The sequence below is a fragment of the Lethenteron reissneri genome, chromosome 61, assembly GCF_015708825.2.
Source record: "Lethenteron reissneri isolate LAM-NWPU_2019-01 chromosome 61, ASM1570882v1, whole genome shotgun sequence".
Lineage (NCBI taxonomy): Eukaryota > Metazoa > Chordata > Hyperoartia > Petromyzontiformes > Petromyzontidae > Lethenteron > Lethenteron reissneri.
In genome coordinates this window covers 833,745-857,884 of record NC_083839.1, presented here as the reverse complement: position 1 = coordinate 857,884, position 24,140 = coordinate 833,745, and the positions used below count along the sequence as shown (strand labels likewise).

At 56.8% G+C, this 24,140-nt stretch overlaps 1 protein-coding gene across 2 annotated transcripts in view; it reads left to right on the top strand.

Annotated features, from left to right (window-relative positions):
- The first annotated feature begins 1,132 nt into the window (after window positions 1-1,132).
- The window catches only part of LOC133358309 (integrin alpha-6-like), a 93,600-nt gene continuing 70,592 nt past the window's right edge, over window positions 1,133-24,140 (top strand). For both annotated transcript variants that reach the window (XM_061576565.1, XM_061576564.1), the window contains exon 1: window positions 1,133-2,010. In XM_061576565.1, coding sequence (XP_061432549.1) covers window positions 1,808-2,010 — 203 coding nt within the window. In that variant the 5' untranslated portion in view covers window positions 1,133-1,807. The remainder of the gene's footprint in view (window positions 2,011-24,140) is intronic.

The following is a 24,140-nucleotide window of genomic DNA, read 5'->3' as shown; positions in this document are numbered from 1 at the left end:
GCAAACACTGCCCCCCCCCCCTTAACCCCCCCCCCCCATAGCCATTTAACAGAGTGTTGGGGTCGCACGTGCTGCTCAAGAGCACCTATCATGCTGGCGTCGTCGGCACACGACGTGGTGATTGGGGAAAATAGACAGCGCCCGGCCGCCTTTGTCTCGCCGAGTAGCGATGTTTACACGCACCACGCCAGGCAATCAACACGCGCGCGCACACGGAGAACACGGGCACACGGGCACGCGTGCACAGATGCAACGACCAAGATCCCCCGGGTAGCTTGTAACAGACTGTTGGGGCAAGTGCTGTGAGCGAGTGGCACCCGTGAAGGTCGGCACGGCACGCTACGGGGGTGGGTGGTCAGCACCACACCCGGCCGCCTTTGTCTCCCTCGTGGCGGTATTTACACTCATTTGAGGCTGAGTCGACCTAGGGGAGGCCCACGACCGGTTGAGATAATCGTCAGTGGTGTGGGTGCACAAATGCACACACAGAGACGCAGAGAGAGAGAGATAGAGACATGGGGGTGTGATGGTGTTAGAGAGAGAGAGCAGCAATCCGTGAGAGACGGTAGAAGTCGATAGTGAGGGGAGAGTCAATAGCGGTGCTGGTGTCTGGGAGAGGGGGGAGGGGGAGAGATGGAAGGGAGAGGGGGGGAGAGGGAAGAGAGAGAGGGGGGGGGAAGAGAGAGGGGGGAGTGAGTGACGTGAGGGTGGAGAGAGAAAAGAGAGAGGGGGGAGTGAGTGACGTGAGGGTGGAGAGAGGGAAGAGAGTGAAGAGAGAGGGGGGGAGAGAGGGGGGAGTGAGTGACGTGAGGATGGAGAGAGAAAAGAGAGACGGGGGGAGTGAGTGACGTGAGGATGGAGAGAGTGAAGAGAGAGTGAGAGAGAGGGGGGTGAGTGGTGTTTGTGCCACTCGAGCGCGGGAGGAGAGCGAGGGTGAGTGGGTGGTGGGGGTGGAGAGACGGGGGAGAGGGAGAGAGTGGGGGGGGAGTTGGTATCAATAGCTGAGAGAGGGGAGAGTGTCGGGGGAGAGAGAGAGAGGCGAGGGAGCTGTAAACGTTATGCGTGGTTGGTGTGCGGTGGGGGTGGGCGTTGCCTCTCGCAAGGTGAGGAGCGGGAGACGGGGGAGGGAGCCGAGAGAGGGAGGCAGGAGACGAGCGGCAAGACGCGCGGGACTCACTCTCGCCTCCTGAGACGCGCGACGGGGCTGGGGACTGCTCCAGAGAGGAGGCGGGTGCCGGGTACATCGAACGAGACACACAGAGACACACACACACAGACGCACACACACACAGAGACACACACAGAGACACACACACACAGACGCACACACACACAGAGACACACACAGACACACACACAGAGACACACACGGAGACACACACGGAGAGACACACACACAGAGACACACACACACACGGAGAGACACACACACACGGAGAGACACACACACACACACACGGAGAGACGGACGACCCTTTAATAAGCCGAGAGTTCCGTGCAGAGCCACCCCCACGTAACGGGAGAACGCCGGCTTATCGTCATCATCCTCCTTCGCCAGTGGGGCGAGATTTTTGTTTTGTTTTTCACGAAATCTCCGAGACTCTGATGAACTCCTCCACGACGCGCAGCCAGTGAGATAAGATCCAGCGGACAGACGCAGTTGGACACGGACAGATCCGGCGGACAGAGGGAGTTGGACACGGACAGAGGGAGTTGGACACGGGACAGATCCGGCGGACAGAGGGAGTTGGACACGGACAGATCGAGCGGACAGAGGGAGTTGGACACGGGAGAGAGAGAGAGATCCATGTGGAGGAGGATGGAGAGGTTCGCTGGGCTGGTGATGGTGGCGGTGCTGATGGCGGTGGTGATGGCGATGATGGCCCCATCAGCGTCCGCGTTCAACCTGGACGCGGAGAAGGCGCTGGTGAAGGAGGGCCCACAAGGCAGCCTCTTCGGGCTCTCGGTGGCCATGCACCAGAAGGTGGAAGACAAGGGGATCGCCAGCGTGTGAGTACACGTGTGTGTACACGTGTGTGTACACGTGTGTGTGTACACGTGTGTGTGTACACGTGTATGTACACGTGTGTGTACACGTGTGTGTACACGTGTGAGTGTGTACACGTGTGTGTACACGTGTGTGTACACGTGTGTACACGTGTGTGTACACGTGTGTACAAGTGTAAGGGAGTACACGTGTGAGTGAGTACACGTGTGTGTGTGTACACGTGTGTGTACACGTGTGAGGGAGTACACGTGTGAGTGAGTACACGTGTGTGTACACGTGTGTGTACACGTGTGTACATGTGTAAGGGAGTACACGTGTGAGTGAGTACACGTGTGTGTGTGTGTGTGTACACGTGTGTGTACACGTGTGAGGGAGTACACGTGTGAGTGAGTACACGTGTGTGTACACGTGTGAGGGAGTACACGTGTGAGTGTGTGTACACGTGTGAGTGTACACACGTGTGTGTGTACACGTGTGAGTGTGTACACGTGTGAGTGTGTACACGTGTGAGTGAGTACACGTGTGTGTGCACGTGTGTGTGTGTACACGTGTGAGTGTGTACACGTGTGAGTGTGCACGTGTGAGTACACGTGTGTGTGCACACGTGTGAGTGTGTACATGTGTGAGTACACGTGTGTGTGTGAGTACACGTGTGTGTGTACACGTGTGTGTACACGTGTGAGTGAGTACGCGTGTGTGTGTACAAGTGTGAGGAGCGGTGGTGTATCGGTTAACGTGTTGCGCTACAAACCTGGGGACCCGGGTTCGATTCTCGCTCACGGTCAACACCAGTGACGATTGTCTAAACCGGTCCCGGGCCTCCCCTAGGTCGACTCAGCCTTAAATGAGTCTGTGGTGTGTGTGTATATATATAAAACGCACAGGCGTGGTGCTCGCCACCCACCCCCTCGTGTACCGTGTCGGCCTTCATAGGTACTCGCTAACAGCCCTTGCCTCAAGGCCATATGGGGGATCTTTGTCTTTGTACACTTGTGTGTCCTGCACGTGTGTGTACAGCTGTGAGTGCTTGAGCATGTGAGTACGTGCTGCACTGTTTGCTAAGCCGCCTCCATCCACAGTTACGTCCGCCTGGTGAATGGGTGAACACAGTCCTTCCAAAGTAGGGTCATTGCCCGAAACGTCGCCTTCTCTGTACGTTTATCTTGTAACGCCAAGTCATCGCGTCGCTATCAAACCCAACAATGGTTTTAAATGTGCGTCGGAACTCCTCGCGCGCCAATGATGCCTCTGAAAATTCGCGAAGAGCACTCACCGATAACGGTCACCACTCACACGCGGATGGACCGGCCGCCGGCCATGGGAATGTGGAATTACCAGCACTTTCTCACAGTCATTGATAGCTGACCACTTAATGTGTGGAGCACGTGTGGGTGCCCACCCCTCTGAAAATTAGCGAAGAACTCTGACCTATATGGTAACTCACATGCGGATGGACCGGCGCCGGCCCTGGGAATGTGGAATTTCCCACCAACTTTCTGAATTTCGTCATCGCGCGCGGCGAGGTTCGAAGTTGCGTGAAAATTGACCCAGCTATTGCCCGGCAAATCACCTGCTCCGTGAAATCCACCCCCCCCCCCCCCCCTTTAGAATCCAGCGGTTGTTTCTCAATAATGTTTGTGCTGGCCCACCGTTTGCCCCACCCACCCTCGTCGAATTTTGTTCCAAACCGAATGAATGAACGAGTGGCGAGTAACTTCTCACACTGTGTGGGTGCTGTTGTGTGTGTGAGTGTGGGGAGCGGTGGTGCAGCGGTTAGTGCGCTGTGCTACGAACCTGGCGACCCGGGTTCGATTCCCGCTCACGGCCAACACCAGTGACGATTATCTGAACCGGTCCTAGGCCTCCCCCCTAGGTCGACTCAGCCTCAAATAAGTACCTGGTGCGGTGTGTAAACACCGTCACTTGGGAGACAAAGGCGGCCGGGCGTGGTGCTGGCCACCCATCCCCTCGTGTGCCGTGTCGGCCTTTATAGGTGCTCGCTAACAGCACTTGCCCCGATAATGTGTGAAGGCTATACGGGGGATCTTTGTGTGGGGAGTGGTGGTGCAGCTGTTAGCGCGCTGTGCTATGAACCTGGCGACCCGGGTTCGATTCCCGCTCACGGCTAACACCAGTGACAATTATGTGAACCGGTCCTAGGCCTCCCCTAGGTCGACTCAGCCTCAAATGAGAGACCTGGTGCGGTGTAAACATCGCCACAAGGGAGACAAAGGCGGCCGGGCGTGGTCCTATCCACCCACCCCCTCGTGTGCCGTACCGGCCTACATAGCTGCTACTCGCTAACAGCACTTGCCCCTACAGTCTGTTACAGGCTACACGGGGGATCTTTATCTTTGGTCTTTAACGGAGCAGCGGTCGTGAGTGTTGAGCGGTTTGCGCGCTGCGCTTCGAACCCGCTGGGACCTGAGTTCGATTCCCGTTCACAGCACTACGTACTATATGTAGCTGCTACAGAGTACATCTGATGTAAACATACATGCACTGTATAGTAATATTAATATGTATCTAGCACAGTACCTAATAATATACACAAACAAAGCTATGACTTCACAAAAGATAAATATTCCCCCCGTGTATAGCCTGTAACAGACTGTGCGGGCAAGTGCTGTTAGCGAGCACCTATGAAGGCCGGCACGGCACACGAGGGGGTTGGTAGCGTGCAAGACGCCCGGCCGCCTTTGTCTCCCCAGTGGCGATGTTTACACTTCGCACTCGTTTGAGGCTGAGTCGACCTAGGGAAGGCCCAGCACCGCTTCGGATAGCTAAACATGTCTTAGGCGACCTCGTTGCATCAGAGAGTGTTCAGAGCGGCTGTGCCTGTTCCGTGAACTTCCTGGCTTCGAATCCCGGCTGAGCCACTGCGCTGTGGCTGATGCTGCGGTTGGTTTCCGGCGACTGAACCCCACCAGGCACGTTCATTCCGTTCGCCTTTGGCTGCATTCTCGGAGGTAGCTCCCTGGTATCCACTTCCGCACATCGTCCCGCTGACATGAAACACACAGAACAACCGTGACGCGTCTGTCAGCAACAACACAGTACGTGGCCTTAAAAGGAAAATAAATAAATTGCGCGTGTATAAATATAACGCGTCGTTTCAGGCAATGGACCTTCTTCAGAGCGCGTAGAGAGGGCGAGGCACAGCCTCCGACTTCACGCAGTAGAACTCCGCTGCGTCCGTGACTCTGTTATCCGCAACGCCACCGTGGCTCCCGTTATCCGTGGCTCTCTCCCTCCTTCCCCATGGGTAGCGTGGTGGGGGGGAGGTGCAGTGGCCTCTGGCGAGGGCGAGTGTCTCAAAGGCCCCAATTTTGCCCAAGCGAATGAATGCCGCAGTGGCGATGTCCGCTTCCGAGTTTCGCGTTGCGTGCGGGATCTGTGCCTGACCCACCAACCCCCCCACCGCCCCCCTGCATTGTAATCGCTGCTGTTGGAGGTGTACGAAAGATTGCAAGGGGCAGTTGTGTCTGTGTGTCTCGTGAACAGTTAAGAGTCGTTTACAGCTGCCCTGCGGCCAATCCGCGGCAGCGAGATGTTGACTACCTCGCCTGATACACAGGAGGTTCGTGGGTTCGATCCCGACCCTGACGACGCCTGCTGTATATTTGGAGTTTTGCGTGTGTCTCTCTCTCCCCGTGGTGAGATGTTAACTACCTCGCCTGGTATGCAAGAAGGCGTGGGTTCGATCCCGACCCTGACAACGCCTGCTGTATATTTGGAGTTTTGCGGTGTCTCTCTCTCTCCCCGTGGTGAGATGTTAACTACCTCGCCTGGTATGCAAGAAGGCGTGGGTTCGATCCCGACCCTGACAACGCCTGCTGTATATTTGGAGTTTTGCGGTGTCTCTCTCTCTCTCTCCTCGTGGTCGCGTGGATTTTTCTCCGGGGTCCTCCGATTTTCCCCTCCACATATAGAATCGACATCACGGCGTTTAAGAGTATTTCGCTGCTGTAAATATCCACGTGATAAGCCACTTCGTTGAGCTGTCATGTGTGGACAGGTCGCTTCTGATAAAAGAGCTACATGGCTCAGTGGGCCATACCTGTTAAAATAACAAACTAAATCATAGTTCATAGTTTAATCCACTGCTGGATGAAGGCCTCCCTACGTCGTGCCGGTCACGGCGGTCGTTTGACCATACTTCACCACGCTGGTCATTGTAGGTTGGTGAAGATGGTAGTGATGGTGGGGGTGGGGTGAGGGGATGCTGCCCAGCAGGGCACCGCTTTAAAGAGCGCTCCACCGCCGATGTTCACCGTGGCTGGGAAGGGCGATGCGCTAACCGCTGCACCACCGCTCGCGCCCCAAAGCAACGTGCGTGTAAGCCGGATACGACGAATTCGATTGAAATGTCGCTCAGTACAGTTCAACGTTGTGTCGCTGACGCCGATTGCGAACTAAACCCTTGTACTCCACTCGGCACGGGGGAGGGGGAGGGGTGAAACCCACGAAACGAATGTGCAGAGAAGGTTGTTTTGTGTTTGTGCGGCTATTTAGTGAGTGCAGTTGTTATTCACTGCGGCTAAGGCTTGGATTTGAACGTAGATTAGCAGCGGTTCTGGCTCAGCGACTCTGCCCTGGCCATTGTGAACCCCCTGAGTCATCTGCTCATGGGGTAGACAACGAAGAACAATGCACGCTTGTGAGTGAACGAGTTGCGACTCGATGTGCGTGAGTGTGAGCGCGTGTGGGGAGCGGTGGCGCAGCGGTTAGCGCGCTGCGCTACGAACCCGGTGACACGAGTTCCATTCCCGCTCACGGCCGACACCAGTGACGATTATCTGAAGCGGTCTTGGGCGTCCTCTAGGTCGACTCGGCCTCAAATGAGTACCTGGTGCAGTGTGTAAACATCGCCATTGGGGAGTCAAAGGCGGCCGGGCGTGGTGCGGGCAACCCCACCCCCTCGTGTGCCGTGCCGGCTTTCATAGGTGTTCGCTAACAGCACTTGCCCCAATTGTTTGTTAAAGGCTATACATGGGATCTTTGTCTTGTGTGTGTGTGTGCGCGTGCATTCTTGCAAGAAGTTATCGATGCTGAGTCACGAGTTTGGAAGCGGTTCAAAGCCCCACACCTACGACCTCCCACCCACCCACGTTCCATTCCACGGCCTCCGCTCGTCCATACGCAGGAGGGGAGAAAAACCTCCAGCCTGCAGGCCCGGATACAGCGCACGACTTCATCCAACACAGCACGATAATTCATCTCACACACGGTCCGTGACTTCATCTCACACAGCACGTGACTTCATGTCACACGGTCCGTGACTTTATCTCACAAAGCACGTGACGTCATCTCACGTGGCCTGTGACCTCATGTCACGTGGCCTTCACGACACGTGAAGTGACAGTGCGCGCAATCAAAGTTCATTCCACAAAAACGAATGCAGCAGAGTCCAAGGCGAGGATATGCGACGTTCAAACGGAGAAATCTTTAAATATACAGCAGGCGTCATGATAAGAGAGAGAGAGACGCAAACTCCAAATATACAGCAGGCATCAGGGTTGGGGTCGAACCCATGACCTCCTGTACACCAGGCGAGGTAGTTAACATCTCCTAGCCACCGTGATGATAAGAGAGGGAATCTCCAAATATACTGCAGCAGGCGTCAGGGTTGGGATCGAACCCATAACCACCTATACACCAGGCGAGGTAGTTAACATCTCATAGCCACCGTGATGATGAGAGAAAGAGACGAAATCTCCAAATATACTGCAGCAGGCGTCAGGGTTGGGATCGAACCCACGACCTCCTGTATAGTTCCCCCCGGATCCGTTGCGATCGTGCACGAGTTGGAACCCAGCTGCTGCTGCTGTGAACATCTGAGCTGGAGCTCCCAGTCTCCTCCACTAACTCGCTCATTGCAGCAAACTATGAAACTTAAACTCCGTCTCCCGCCATCGTCTCTCGCGCCCGAGTTCTCACAGTTAACGACCTTTGCATCAGTTCAACAAACCCGTTTTTTGCACTCTGACCCATTAACAACGTTAACGACGGTGCTGTTCGTTGCTGGCCGCTTGGCGTTTGGATTCTTTTAGGCATGTGTGCTCGGCCAATCGTCATTTAAATAATGAAGGCACATACCCTGGACACAGTGCAGCATTGGCTCACGCGAATTCAAACTTGCCCAATGGAGGGACTGGCCCACGGCCAAGGAATGTGGAACTTCCACTATTGGCTCGGGACATAACGGAGGTGCTTCGCTCCAACCGCACCCCACCACCGCACCCCGCACCCTGTCAACTCCACACTCATTTGAACAGAGAGTATGTCTCGATGCTGCTCCAATACCCATCCCCACTATCGGCGGTCATCATTGTCGTCACCACGATGTACCGACTGGCACAGTGCATGAAGGGTACACGGGGAAGAAGGGAGAGAGACAGAGAGAGAGAGTCACGTTGTGTCTGTGGAGCTTGACATCGAGATAGCCGTCCCTGTAAGGTGCTGCGATGCAGGAATGTGCTACAAGGGGTGTGTGCGCGTCTGTGTGTCTGTGATTGCGTATCTGTGCATGTGCGTCTGTGTGTCTGTGTATCTGTGTGTCTGTGCATGTGCATCTGTGTGTCTGTGTATCTGTGTGTCTGTGCATGTGCGTCTGTGTGTATGTGTATCTGTGTGTCTGTGTATCTGTGTGTCTGTGCATCTGTGCATGTGTATCTGTGTATCTGTGTGTCTGTGTATCTGTGTGTGTGTATCTGTGTATCTGTGTGTCTGTGTGTCTGTATCTGTGTATCTGTGTATCTGTGTGTGTGTGTCTGTGTGTGTCTGTGTGTCTGTGTGTCTGTGTATCTGTGTACCTGTGTGTCTATGTATGTGTACCTGTGTGTCTGTGCATGTGCGTCTGTGAGCGCGGGGAGCGGTGGTGTAGCGGTTGGCGCGCTGCGCTACGAACCCGGCGATCCAAAGTCGATTCCCGCTCAAATCCAGTCACCATTAACCTGATTTGCCACTGGGCCTTCCCTAGGTCGACTCAGCCTCAAATTAGAACATGGTGCGGTGTGTATTAAACGTCGCGACTGGGGGAGACAAAGGCGGCCATGCGCAAGTGTTGGCCACTCAGCCCGTCGTGGGCCATTTCAGCCTTCACAGGTGCCGCTGCTTCTCGCTAACACCACTTGCCCCAACAGCCTGTCAAAGGCTATACAGGGGATCTGTATCTTTGTGTGCACGTGTCTGTGCGTGTGTGTGGACCCAGTGTGCATTACTCTGTGCGGGGTTGTAACCTTGCGAACGTTCCACAACCGAAATTATTTTTTTTACATTCATCCACACCGTCTGTAAAGTCTCACGTCGCGTGCAGAGGTGAACGGCGACGTTGAGCGGACGTTGCTTCACCCACTCGGCGGATTAACTCACTACATCGCTGAACTCTTTTTATTTGAACAGGTAAGGCCCCACTGAGCTATGTAGCTATTTTCCAGACTCGCCCACAAGTGATGGCTGGACGAAGTGGCTTATCGTCATGTGGAGGAGAAAAATCCACGCCACCGCAGGGATAGAGAGACACGCAGACTCCAAATATACAACAGCAGGCATCAGGGTCAGGATCGAACCCACGACCTCCTGTAGACCAGGCGAGGGAGTTAACATCTCCGAGCCACCGTGATAATGATCAGGAGAGATACATACCGCAAACTCCAAATATACAGCAGCAGGCGTCAGGGTCGGGATCGAACCCACGACCTCCCGTAGACCAGGCGAGGTAGTCAACATCTCCTGGCCACCGCAGCGAGATGTTAACGACCTCCATCCACCAAGCCACTTCTCTCCACTGAGCCGGTCTCACTTCCTCTTTATTGTGCCCAGCCGTGCCTCGGATCTGCAGGATCTATAATTAAGATTTTAAAGCACATTCCTGCGGAGGGAGCTGGTAGTAACGTTGGGTTGCTCGGTCAATGGCCTGCAGGGTCAACGGCGGCGTGGTGTATTCCGCAAATATGCCCGACTGTGAGGGCGGGCACAAGCCGGCGTGAGTAGGTTAAACGTTGAGTTTTATAAGGGCACCACGGGGTGACCAGCCCCTCCCCACCCAGCTCCACCCCTCCCACCCCCACCCAGCCCCTCCCCACCCTCCCTACCTGTGTGAATAGAGGGTCACGTGATCACCTGTGTGAATAGAGGGTCATGTGACCACCTGTGTGAATAGAGGGTCACGTGACCACCTGTGTGAATAGAGGGTCACGTGACCACCTGTGTGAATAGAGAGTAATCAGTTTACCTCCAGGGTAACGAACGAGGGAGATCTCCTCGCCACCTGCGGGGATCCAGAATTGTTCTGAATCCCAGCATCACGGATCCTATTATCCGCAGGTGTGACTCCCATTTGCCTGCAAAAAATCACGGATAATAGGATGAGGGGTGCTCCTGCGAGTATCATCCCAAGTGAGTCGTTTTGCAGTCAAGACTTTTCGAATGCGGAAAATCTTGACCGGTGACGCACGGCGCTGGATGGCCTTGATGTTTAACGTCCACTGTGAGTGAAGCGGATGGTGCATAGTCGTAGTAGTAGTGGCAATTGCACACCGGCGGTATTAACCAGGGAGGCCGCTAGATTCGAACCGCGAAGCCCCCGCTCTCTGTCTCTCTCCGACGAGCGACCAACGTGCTTTGCACGTTGGGCTGGATCGTGGCATTGTCGCACAATCGGCATTTGTCAAGCTGCGACCGCCAATCCTGCGTCAAGGCCTTGACTGAATGGCGCATGCGACGAGGGTTTCGTGAAGAATGTTGGGAAGGAGCGATGCTAATGATGGTGACGTACGTGTACGTACGTTGAACTTTGTTCGCACCGTACGTAGCCAACCGTGCTAATCGGTGGTGTTGGGGAAAGGACAACAAACTAACACGCAAAAATGCAGTTGCAAAGAAATGAGTTTGTCAATACAGATGATTTTAAAGTGCATGGCTCCGGTGGCTTCGTCATTATGGAAGGAAGAGCGCTCCAGACGGCCGCAGAAGCGCGTCTGAAAGCGCTCGCCGCGGTGACCACCGTCTTTGTTTCGAGGGCCAGCCAAAAGCCGCCGCTGCTGCGAGGACGACCGCAGTTCGCGTGGTGATCGTGGCTTATGCCCCTTGATGAGATCAGCGAGGTGCTGCTGTGGGTTCATTCGTGGCGAGCGCTTTGTGTGTGACGACCGCGATCGGCCCGCACGCGTAGGTGCCGGCCACGTCGTCGCATCATCATGGCATCATCTGGTCCAGCACCATGTGAGACTAGGCTCTAAGGAAAGCTGTCTCGGGTGTGGACCAATCAACTTCAAGGACAGTACACATTATCAGAGTTATGTTTTTTGTTTGCATTATGACTGCAGGTATTGTGGTCTATGTAAACATGACTCCTTGTAAAAAAGGTGTCAATTTTGTTGCCAGATAGAAGGGTAAAAAAACAATTATAGTAAGGAGTTGTCACGTTAACAGAACGTGGCCAATTCGTCACTAGCACAGCACCACCGGTGTGTTGGAGAGCCAAGCCACAATCTGAGTAACGACGTTTCGCCAGTAATCACAACCAGCTTCATCAGGCGACAGCCAAGGTCAATCCGCAGGCTAGACGAAGGCCCCCCTCGCCATGCCGTCCGTGTCGCCAATCCTCTCGCGCTGTCCTTGCCGGGCGGCGATCCACCAAAGCTGCTGCAACGCGGAAAGCGGATTTCGTCGCTCCATCTCTTCTCTCTTTGGGCGCGTTCCATTGCGTGGCTCCAGCCGTCAAAAGGTCGTGGACGTTCTGCTTGGCGACCGAACGGTTACTCTCGCGACGTGTTTTATAGATCCAGCGGCGCACATCCTTGACAGAGGCACTTGGGGCTTCTTCAATCGATAGAGACGCCGGCTCAGGCTAACGTCCAAAGCCCGGGTCACGGGATTTCAACTCCGGTTCGTGTTGGCAGGTCAGCCGATCCCCGTCCATTCATGTGAAAGCTTCACAAAAGCGCATTAAGCACGCCCGGACGGTTTGGCGGCATGGAAAATCCCAACCGGAGTCGTCAGCTTGCGGAGCCTGGAGGCGTAATGCAGCTTGCATGGGGGTGTAGGTTTGACCCCGAACTCCAGTCCGGTGGCTCGCTCGAACGTCGGCCCGGGTTTTCGGGCAAAACTTTCAGCATGAGCCGGCATTTAAAGTGGGCCACGTAGGCTGTGCTGGGCGAGGTGCTGTGAACGAGCGGTGGGAAAGTGGCCGGGGACTCAAACGTTTGGGGACGATTGTGATGCATCTGGTTGTCTCGGAACGGTGACATGGGCTACATGGTCAGCAGCGCACTGGACTTCCTCATTTGAGGCTGAGTCGACCTAGGGAAGACCCAGGACCGGCTTACAGTGTCGTCACGGATGTTGGCTGTGTTGAACTCGGTTCACTCACACTCACTAAAAATCCCCCGTATAGCTTTAACAGACTGTTGGGGCAAGTGCTGTTAGCGAGTGGCACCTGTGAAGGCCGGCACGGCACACGAGGGGGTTTGGGTGGCTAGCACCACGCCCGGCCGCCTTTGTCTCCCTAGTGGCGATGTTAACCCACCACATCAAGGTACTTATTTGAGGCTGAATCACCCCAGGGGAGGCCCAGGACCACTTCAGATAATCGTCACTACTGGTGTTGACCGTGAGTGGGTATTGAACTCGGATCACCGGGTTCGTAGTATAGCTCGCCAACCATTGCGCCACCACTCCCCACAGACTCACTCACACCAACACCAACGCCGTCATTTGTCACTAAGTCACGGTGACGTCCCTACGTCGCCTGTGCCAGGCCACGTGCTCTCACTTACTCACACACTCACTCACTCCCTCGCACACGCACACGCACTTCGTCTCGCGTTCAGCCGTTGTGTCCTTCCACCCGAATGTTGTGCCGCAGCGTGTCGGGGAATGTGGGATGGAGATCGGTCCATCGCCCGTCGCTCCGCGTCGCGCCGCGTCGTCCTCCATCGCCCCGTGTCGCGTCCACGTCGCCCACACGGATCTCCAGTGCAGACTTCGCTGCTTCCGCCGTTTACTTCCTCGCTCGCTTCCCGTAGATCGTGTCCGATGGTCGCTATGACGACCGCGTAATTGCAAAATGGGAGGTTGGCGAAAGCATTCGCCAATTATAATTCCTTACTGCCATCTATTTTTTTTTATCTTTCTCAATGTCCCGTGAGCCAGAGCAAAACAAAACGGTAGCCACCTAGCCAAGGGGCCGGAAACGAAAATAACAAGAAGAACAGGTGGCACTGCCACGTGAACACGTGAACACATGGCACTGCGTGGCACTGCGGTCATCCGTGGCTTTTTGCTGGCCATCGGAACAAATTGCGGTGGTCACCACATGGCGCTGTGCCTTCACGTGCGCTTCTGAGGCCGTCTGGAACGCTCCTCCTTCCCATATTAGGAAGGCACAGGGAGCTTACCTCTTTAGAACTGCTCTTTGTGTTTAGTTTGCGGTCCTTCCCCTGCACCTCCGATTAACACGGTTGGTTACGTACGGTGCGAAAGAAGTTCAACGTGCGTACGTACATGCATGACGCCTCCTCGTTCTTGTTTGTCAATCGTGGGCTTGCGTCTGCGGTACGCGTCCTGAGGTGCTTCTGTTCTGGGCGGTGACCACAGTCCCTGCACACTGCACCGGAGAATTTTTAATTTCCTGTGTGTGAATCATCATCATCCGCGAGTATCCGCATCATCATCAGCTCCTGCTGCTGCTGCTGCCATGGTTCGTGTGTGGATGATGAGGTTCAGGGGTTGTGGTCCGTGAGCTCCAGGGCGGGAGATTTTTGTACTGCTATTTTTATTTTAGCAGGTGAGGCCCACTGAGCTGCGTAGATCTTTCTCAGAAGCGACCTGGCCACAGATGGTAGCACCACGAAGTGGCTCATCACGTGGACATTTAAGGCAGCCAAATACTCTCAATGTGGAGGCGAAAAACCGGAGGACCCGGAGATAAATCCACGCGACCGCTGGGAGAGAGACACACAAACTCCAAATATACAGCAGCAGGCGTCAGCATCGGGATCGAACCCGCAACTTCCTGTGTTCCAGGCGAGGGAGTTAACATCTCGCCACTGTGGTGAGATGGGATGCCACGGACGTTCTTCGACGACGGAGGTCTCTCGCGAGGACGAGGAGCTCGTGAACTCCACGTGAACTCCACGTGGCTATTCCACGCTCGTTGCCCCGCGACGCTTCACCGTCCTCTCCGCTAAGCGGAAGTCGCCGCCGTTTCGACCCGACAAGCGGAAGGGGGGTGGCGGGGAGCGACGTGAGCTCGGCGAACCGACGGAAAAACCGAAGTTGCCGCGCTGTTGGGGACTTTTCGCTCGGCAGCTGCCAACGCCGCCGCGGCCTGATTGTGAATCGCAAGCGAGGCGGGTCACCCGACGTGACCTCGCTTTGCAAACATATAATAATCATTTACTTTTGTAAAGTGCCGCATTTCATCGATGCGCCACTGTGTATGGAAAGCGAGGAAGTAAACAGAACCTGCTGGGAAAATGGCCAGAACCAGTTGGAAGGGGGTAAAGGCCAGTTTACCCATTTGCTCAACCACTCACTCACCCACCCACTCACTTACCCATTCACCTAACCACACTCCCATTAATTCACTCACCCACTCACTCACCCACTCACTCATCCACTCACCCACTCATTTACCCACTCACTTACCCACTCACCTACTCATCCACTCACCCACTCACTCACCCACTCACCCACTCACCTACTCACCCACTCACCTACTCATCCACTCATCCACTCACTCACTCAACCACTCACTCACCCACTAGGTCACCCACTCACTTACCTGCCCACTCGCTCACCCACTTACTCACCCACTCACTTACCCATTCACCCATTCATTCTCTCACTCACTCACCCACTAACCTACCCACTCACTCTCCCACTCACTCTCCCACTCACCCACTCACTTACCCACTCACCCACTCACTCATACACTCACCCATGCACTCACCCACTCGCTCACCCACTCACTCACTCAACCACTCCCTCATCCACTCGCTCACCCACCCACTCACTCACTCACTCAAACACCCACCCACCTACCCACTCACCCACCCACTCGCTCACCCACTCACTCACCCACCCACTCGCTCACCCATTCACTCACACACTCGCTCACCCACTCACTCACTCACCCACCCAATCACCCACCCACTCACTCACTCATTCACCCACTCATACAGAACCATGATAAACGGCCAAAACCAGTGGGGCGTAGAGGCCAGTTTCAAGAGGCAAGCTTTCAAGACGGGACTTAAATCGAGCCCACGACTCTGATCGTCGTATTTGCAAAGGCACAACACGTTCCAGATCTTGCGAGAGCTGCACAGCGCAGGCAAAATCCCGATCACCCCAGGAAGTGAGCCTTGACCTCGGTTTACTTAAATGAAGGCGTCGTTTCGGGCAATCGCCCTTTTTCAGAGCACATGAAAAAGGGCCGATGCCCGACACTTCACATCTATATGATATTTGTGTACACGGCAGCGTCGTTGACACGGAGCGTGCTGAGCGATTGTTGCACGTGCCTGATCACCTGCGCTTGTGTCGCACAAGTCGGACCAACTGCCATGGTGGAGCAACTCTGATGGTGGAGCAACTCCGATGGTGGAGCAGCTCTGACGTTGGAGTAGCTCCGACGGTGGAACAACTGCCATGGTGGAGCAACTCCGATGGTGGAGCAACTGGCATGGTGGAGCAACTGCCACTTTGGGGCAACTGCAATGGTGGAGCAACCACGATGGTGGAGAAACTGCCATGGTGGAGCAACTCTGATGGTGGAGCAACTCCGATTATAGAGCAACTCCGATGGTGGAGCAACTACCACGGTGGAGCAACTCCCACGGTGGAGCAACCACGATGGTGGAGCAATTCGGCCGGTGGAGTGGGTATCTGCCGCCCTCGGCAGGCCCTGCGGTGGGCTGGAGGCGGGGAGGGGGGAGGGGGTAACGGGACTTTTGTGGTGATCATTGTGAAACCACCGGCTTGGCAAAAAATCTCCCCAACCTCACGATCGCTGTCGAGTCACTTTACCTTCGTGCCGTGCCGCTGCGCGTGCCACGAGGGGAGTGGCGGCGCCGCGGTTAGCACGCTGAGCCGGGACTTCCGGCGGCGAAGACCGAATTCAACTCGAGGCCACGGCCAACAGCGGGCCGGCGAGCGACGCGCCTTCAACTCGTTCACCGAGACGAACTGACGATCCGAGTGAAATATGGTCAATTAGCCCTTCTTAGCGTGGTGGCATACAGGAGTTCGTGGGTTCGATCCCGACCCTGACACCTGCTCTATGTTTTGAGTTTGCGTGTCTCTCTCTCTCATCATTATCATCACGGTGGCTAGGAGATGTTAACTACCTCGCCTGGTATACAGGAGGTCGTGGGTTCGATCCCGACCCTGACGCCTGTTCTATATTTTGAGTTTGCGTGTCTCTCTCTCCCCGTGTTCCCTGTGTCTGCGTAGGTATTTTTTCTTTGGGCACTTCCCGTTTTTTCCCCTCCACATTTAGAATCAACGTCATGCATTCAGAGTGTGTGGCTGCCACACATTACCACGCGATGACCATGATAACGATAGGCCACTTCGTCGGGCTACTACCGTTGGTGTTGGCCAGGGTCGCTTCTGAAATGTTTTTTTGCCACTAAGCTCAGACGGGCCCTTGCCTGGTTAAAATAAATTTGTACGAAAAATTTCAGTTCAAGCAATAGTTTGCTACACTGGCGTGGCGTTTTTGGGGTGGAGTGAGGCGTTCGTCCAGCAGGTGATTGACGGAAGGGCCGGGAAGGATGAATGCCCTCGCACCGTGAGTTGAGCCGCAAAAGGTCAGAGGTCAGCGGGAGGCTTCTGCGTCTGGGCCTTCTGTTGCTCGTGCCGCGTGACGGGGTCCCCCGTGTGAAGATGATGATGCCCCCCGTCACGTGACTGCCGCTGGAGATGACGACTCTCTGCCTGTGTGTGTGTGTGGTGTAGGCGGTGGCTGGGCAGCCACCGCATGCCTAAACAGCTTTTGTTCGGCCGGATCGAGGGGGCTAAACGGGCGCGGCACGGGCTAGAGATGAGATGGAGTGATGTGGTACAGGAGGACGTGGAGCTGAGTGGACTTGCCGATGACTGGTACCAGCGGTGTCAAGATCGGCCTCTGTTGAGGAGGCTCGTGAAGGACGCTACTGGGCAGTTGGAGGCAGTCGCCCTCCAACAACAACGGAGGGCGGAGCAGCGATGCTCACAACAACGAGCGGAGCGCCGGGTGGCTAAAGCACAGCAAGTTGGTACAGTAGGGGGCACAGGTGGTGCATCGGCCAGTCATCTCGGTCATCTCGGTCAGTCGACCCGTGGCACCTGGGTCTGCCCCGTGACCTCCTGCCAGCGGGCGTTCGACACTTCACGTGGCCTCAAGGTGCACATGGCCTGGCACAAGCGTCGTGGTGACGTCACCACCACTTAGTGGCGAATGGCGGTTGGCGGTGGCGGCGGTGTAGGCGGTCAGCGCTACGCTGCGCCACGAACCCGGCGACCCAAGTTCGATTCCCGCTCACGGCCGAACACCAAGTTACGATGATCCGAACCGGTCCTGGGCCTCCCGTAGGTCGACTCAGCCACAAATGAGTACCTGGTGCGGTGTGTAGTAAACATCGCCACTGGAGAGACAAAGGCGGCCGCGTGTGGTGCTGGCCACCCACCCCCTCATGCGCCGTGCCGGCCTACACAGGTGCTCGCTAACAGCACTTGCCCCAACAGCCCGTTGAGGCTATACGACGGATCTTTGTCTTTGTGAGCGTGCGTGGAAGAAGGTTATGAGCGCGCGTTGCCGGCTGCAAGGTGAGCCAACTCTGCACCGTCGTTGCTGCGCGCTCTGCGTGCCCGGCGCTTTGTCGGAAGAAAAAATAAATACCACTAGCCGCTCACTCCCACAGCCTCCCGACGTTCCTCCCAACAAGAGGAACATCTCCAACCTCCCTACATCTCGTCTGCCCCCCCCCCCCGCCGCCCGCTCCACCCGCTCCGCCCACGCGTGCAACCCCGAGACGTGTTGCTTCAAACACTTTCCCTGGAATGCGGCTCGGCGTTGTCTGAGCAGGTGCAGACAAATTCGTCGGGAGGTGTTGTGCATGTGAGTGAGTGTGGGGAGTGATGGTGCAGCGGTTAGCGCGCTGTGCTCCTACCCCCCCCCCCTCCCGCCCACCCACCAGCTCACGGCCAACGCCAGTGACGATTATCTGAACCGGTCCTAGGCCTCCCTCCCCCCCTAGGTCGACTCAGCCTCAAATGAGAGACCTGGTGCGGTGTGTTAACATCGCCATAAGGGAGACAAAGACATCCGGGCGTCGTACTGTCCACCCACCCCCTTCGCGTGCCATACCGGACTTTATAGGTGCTCGCTAACAGCACTTGCCCCAACAGTTTGTTAATGCTACACGGGGGATATTTGTCTTTGTGTGTCAGAGCCTGCTGCCTGCTCACCCACCAACTCAGCCGTGACGCTGCCCACCCACCCCCTCGTGTACCGTTCGGGCCTTCATATGTGCTACTCTCTAACGGCACTTGCCCCAACAGTCTGCTAAGGCTACACGGGGGATCGTTATCTTTGTTTTCCGAGCCTGCCTGCTCAACCACCCACCTAAGCCTACCCACCCACCTACACACACATCCACTCACTCACCTACATAAACATACTCACCCACTCACATACCCACAATCCACTCACCCAACCAATAACCCACCGACCCAACTAACCACTCACCTATCCACCCACCCACCCAATAGCCCACCTCCCATCAAATAACCCACCCACCTAACTCCCCACTCACGTTCCACCTACCCACTCACTCACCCATCACCCCATCTACCCACTCACCTTCCCATAAACCCACTCACCCAAATACCTACCCGCTCAGCCGCCTCCCCACCCACCCACCTACCTCCACATACCAAAGCATCTGCTCACCTATCCACTCACTCACCCATCACCCTACCCAGCCATTACCCCACCACGCAAGACGGAGCGAGATGAATTCTGCCCGCGAACCAGGGGCATGGGTGAATTGTCGCAACGCAAGAGCGTGAGAGAGAGAGAGAGACACACGCACACAGAGGGGCCTTCATCCAGCAGCGGGTAGATCGCGGTTGCGGCTGCCCACGTCGATGACGACGTCGGAATGTGACCGCGTCTCTGGGTGACGCGCGGCTCAAGGGAAAGTGATTCACGCGCCTGAAAGTTGTGGTCGGAGCGAAAGTAGCAGGGAGAGATGTGTTAACAAGCAAGGCTCCTCATCATTGACTTCGGTTAGGAACAGTGATCAATTATCGTCGTCATCATCATCATCAACATCATCTCCGCTCTGAATCATCATTACTGCCGTATTCTGCCGAGTACAAGACCCCCTCAATCTCACCCAGTGTTGTAAAGGTGGTGGAGGAGGTGGTGGAGGAGGAGGAAGTGGAGGAGGAGGTGGAGGAGGAGGTGGAGGAGGTGGTGGAGGATGAGGTGGCGGAGGTGGTAGAGGAGGAGGTGCCGACGTTGTGAATAATGATTGATTCGGGCGATGAGGAGTGGGGGATGGGGGGAGGTTGCAACGTGAACCCTGAATCAATTGACCTCACCCCGCCACCCCATCTCAGCTGCGTCACTCATTGCCTCGCCGTTAAAAAGGCATTTGCCCAAAGGATCTCATCGCTGCCCCCCTCCCCCCTCCCTGCACAGCGACAGCGGCAGCGGATCTCGAGTCTCGCCAGCGCCCCCCCCCCAGACCGACACCGCGTGGCACGCGCTGGGCGCCTCGAGCCGCGTGCGCTGCGAAGCTCGAGGCGTGTTGCCTCGGCGACCGTTGCCATGCGGGGACCCGGCTCTTTGTCTCCGCGTTGCTGGGGGGTCGGGGAAGGGAGGGAGGGAGACCGCCTTGTTAATGGGGAGGGGGGGAGAGATGGGGGGGTGACGACGAGTGTGAGCTGAGTTGGGAGTGCTGCCTGTGGTGATGGTGACAGAGTAAGATGAGTGAGTGAGCGAGCGAGTGAGTGAGCGAGCGAGTTGAAGAGTGTCCAAGATAGAGGGCGGGCGAGCGAGCGATCGAGCGATGGGGGGGAGGAGGCGGGGGGGTGACGACGAGTGTGAGCTGAGTTGGGAGTGCTGCCTGTGGTGATGGTACTGGTGAGAGCGTAAGATGAGCGAGTGTGAGAGCGAGTGAGTGAGCGAATCGAGCGAGAGTGAGCGTGAGAGCGAGCGAGAGAGTCACAGTGGTAGGGTGAGCGAGCGAGTGTGTGAGCGAGCGAGTGTGAGAGCGAGTGAGTGAGTTTAAGAGTGGCCAAGATAGAGCGCGAGCGATCGATCGAGCGATGGGGGAGGAGGCAGGTTTGGCGGTCTTAGCGACGAGTGAATTCGTTGTTCGGTTGCGAGTGTTGTGTGTGACGGTGGCGGGGTGCGTGGTATTGGAGTGGTGGTGTGTGTGGGGGGTGGTGTGTGGGGGGGGGGGTAGTGGTGTGTGTGGGGGGAGTAGTGGTGTGTGTGTGTGGGGGGGTAGTGGTGTGTGTGGGGGGGGGTAGTGGTGTGTGTGGGGGGGGTAGTGGTGTGTGTGTGGGGGGGGTTAGTGGTGTGTGTGGGGGGGGGGGATAGTGGTGTGTGTGGGGGGGGGGGGGTAGTGGTGTGTGTGTGGGGGGGGTAGTGGTGTGTGTGTGGGGGGGTAGTGGTGGTGTGGGGGGGTAGTGGTGTGTGTGTGGGGGCGTAGTAGTGTGTGTGTGGGGGGGGGGTAGTGGTGGTGTAGGGGGGGGTAGTGGTGTGTGTGGGGGGGGGGGGGTAGTGGTGTGTGTGTGGGGGGGGTAGTAGTGTGTGTGTGGGGGGGGGGTAGTGGTGTGTGTGGGGGGGTAGTGGTGTGTGTGTGGGGGGGGGGTAGTGGTGGTGTAGGGGGGGGGTAGTGGTGTGTGTGGAGGGGGTAGTGGTGGTGTGTGGGGGGGGGTAGTGGTGTGTGTGGGGGGGTAGTAGTGTGTGGGGGGGGGGTAGTGGTGTGTGTGGGGGGGGGGGGTAGTGGTGTGTGTGTGTGGGGGGGGTAGTGGTGTGTGTGTGGGGGGGTAGTGGTGTGTGTGTGGGGGGGTAGTGGTGGTGTGGGGGGGGTAGTGGTGTGTGTGTGGGGGGGGGGGGGGTAGTGGTGTGTGTGTGGGGGGGTAGTGGTGGTGTGGGGGGGTAGTGGTGTGTGTGTGGGGGGGTAGTAGTGTGTGTGTGGGGGGGTAGTGGTGGTGTGGGGGGGTAGTGGTGTGTGTGTGGGGGGGGGTAGTGGTGTGTGTGGGGGGGGGGGTAGTGGTGTGTGTGTGTGGGGGGGTAGTGGTGTGTGCGGGGGGGGGGGGTAGTGGTGTGTGTGTGGGGGGGGGGGGTAGTGGTGGTGTGGGGGGGGGGGGGGTAGTGGTGTGTGTGTGGGGGGGTAGTGGTGTGTGTGTGGGGGGGGGAGTCGAGCCGCCCCCCGCGAGTATCACGTTGCTCCCCCGGGGTGCGAGATATCCACCAATTAGTGTGTTTGCGACAGCTGCGGTGAGGAATGTCGCCTCGCTAAGCTGCGTTTCCCGCATCAACCCCCTCCCCCCCCCCCAGGGGCCGTCCATAAATGACGTCACACACCTAGGGGGGGGGGGTGGTCAGACATTTGTGACGATGTGTGACGATGGGGGGGGGGTTGAGAAATGTGACGTCACGTAAAATGCGCAACTTTAAATAAATATAGACAACACGTTCTACTTAATTAAATAGACGTTTTAATAAATGTTTTCTCCTACAACATCAGAGAGCAGCGCCACATTAAATACGCACGACAATGACAATAGTTTAAAGCGATTTGAAGCATGTTTTATTTTGGGGGGGGTGGGGCGGCAGAGCTTTGAGACATCATATTTGAGTGGGGGTCTGAATTTTTGTGACGCCGTGTGACGAGGTGGGTGGGTGGGGGGTGGTCAAAAATCGTCCAAAATCGCGTGACGTCATTTATGGACGGCCCCCCACCCCACTGCTTCGTCACAATCCCCTCTTCTGCGCCTTCTCTCCCGCTCTGAACGCCGCGCCAGGCACACGCGCGTGTCCCCTCTCCCTTCATGGGACGGCAGCAGCGTTCTGTTTCTAACGAGAGGCGCGCCCGTCATGGGAACGTGGAATCCTCGCAAGAGTGGTGGGGTGAGCCGGAGAGGCTTTGCTTGTATTTTTGCTTCACGTTTGTACCTCGTGTCCGACGTTTCGCGGTCATCAGCCGCAGCAGCAGCAGCAGCAGCCCACATTGAGGCCAGACGCAAGACGAATCTAAGAGAGGGATGGAGATGCGTAGACCCGCGACGATGAAGACGAGTGGCCATGAAACCCAAAACTATGGACCAAGCAATAAAACCGTCTCTGGGCTGAAGCCCTCCCTGCGTGTCGAGGAGCATCAGGAGCGGATCTCCACATCCGCGTGTGGCTCCTGGACGTGTTTCCATGCAGTAGTGGCTAGTTACCGGTCAACGACGCTCACTCACCCGCCAATCATAACAATAATGACGCGGTTATTTGTTTACTTATGCTGGTAGGAACCTCCTGGTTACACCAGCCCACAGGGGATTATTGTGGCCGCCCGTCCGTCGTGCATCCAAAAATGGGAGGGGTGGGGATGGGTGGAGAGGGGAGGGTGGGGAGGGGCTGGGTGAGGATGGTGGGGAGGGGCTGGGTGGGAAGGGGAGGGTGGGGAGGGGCTGGGTGGGGAGGGTGGGGCTGGGTGGGGGGTGGGAGGGGTGGGGCTGGGTGGGGAGGGGCTGGTCACCCCGTGGTGCCCTTATAAAATTCAACGTTTAACCTACTCACGCCGGCTTGTGCCCGCCCTCAGTCTGGCATATTTGCGGAATACACCACGCCGCCGTTGACCCTGGCCATTGACCGAGCAACCCAACGTTACTACCAGCTCCCTCCGCAGGAATGTGTTTTACCCCGATCACAGCGTCAGCCGTGTCACAAACATCACCGTGCCAGTGTTGTTTGTGGCCAATTTCTCGTGGAGTACTTAATCCATTGCTGGATGAAGGCCGTCGTCCCCCCACTCCCATGTAGGTGCCATGGGCGTTGTGTTACCGTACTCCACCCCCCTGGTGAGTGCAGGCTCGGTGAAGGGGATAGCCCAGGACCGGTTCAGGTAGCGCTCACCACTGATGGTAGCCACCGCCAGGGAATAGAACTCGGGGTGGGCCGGGTTCATCGCTCGGCGCCGCTCACCGCTGCGCCGCTTGTTACTCCACCATCAATTACCCTTGGCACTTGCTCTGCCAGTCGATCGTGCAGAAGACGCGTGTTGAGTTGAGTCCAGACGGCCCACGTTGATCTCGTGGGGGGGCCCGAGTTGGCCGGATTTCTCCCAGGACTCAATTTGAACCCGGGAGAGTTCAACGCGGATTCGTCGCTCAGCGAGGGCTCCACTTCGACTCCCGGACGACGCCCGCGGAGGGGCACGCGGCGGGAGCCTCTGACGGACATCCCCGTCCAGTGCGCGATTGGCCAACGACGGGCGCGGCTCGCATGTTGATTGGCCGTCTGCGAACGATGGCCCGCGCGCGATTGGCCGGCCGCAATATTTTTGTTTGTCGCGATCGCTCCATTGTGACGTCAACGGCAGAGCGCCGGAGGTTTCACCGCCTTCTTTGCCCGCCTTCCCTCCCCCCCTGGAGTCCCCTCCCTCCCTTCACTTCCTCCGCCACCACCTCCTCCACCACCTCCTCCACCACCTTATCCACCTTCTCGACCACCTCCTCCACCTCTTCCACCACCTCCTTCTCCACCTCCTCCTCCACCTCTCCTCCACTTCCTCCTCCACCACCTCCTCCTCCACCTCCTCCTCCATCATCTCCTCCTCCACCTCTTCTACCTTCTCCTCCACCTCCTCCTCCACCTCTTCCTCCACCTCCTCCTCCACCTCTTCCACCTCCTCCTCCACCTCCTCCTCCACCTCTTTCTCCAAAACCTCCTCCACCACCACCTCCTCCTCTACCTCCTCCATCTCCTCCACCTCCTCCTCCACCACCTCCACCACCTCCTCCACCTCCTCCTCCACCTCCTCCTCCACCACCTCCTCCACCACCACCTCCTCCACCTCCTCCTTTTCCACCAATTCCACCTCTTCGTCTTTCTCTTCCCATCGAGGGC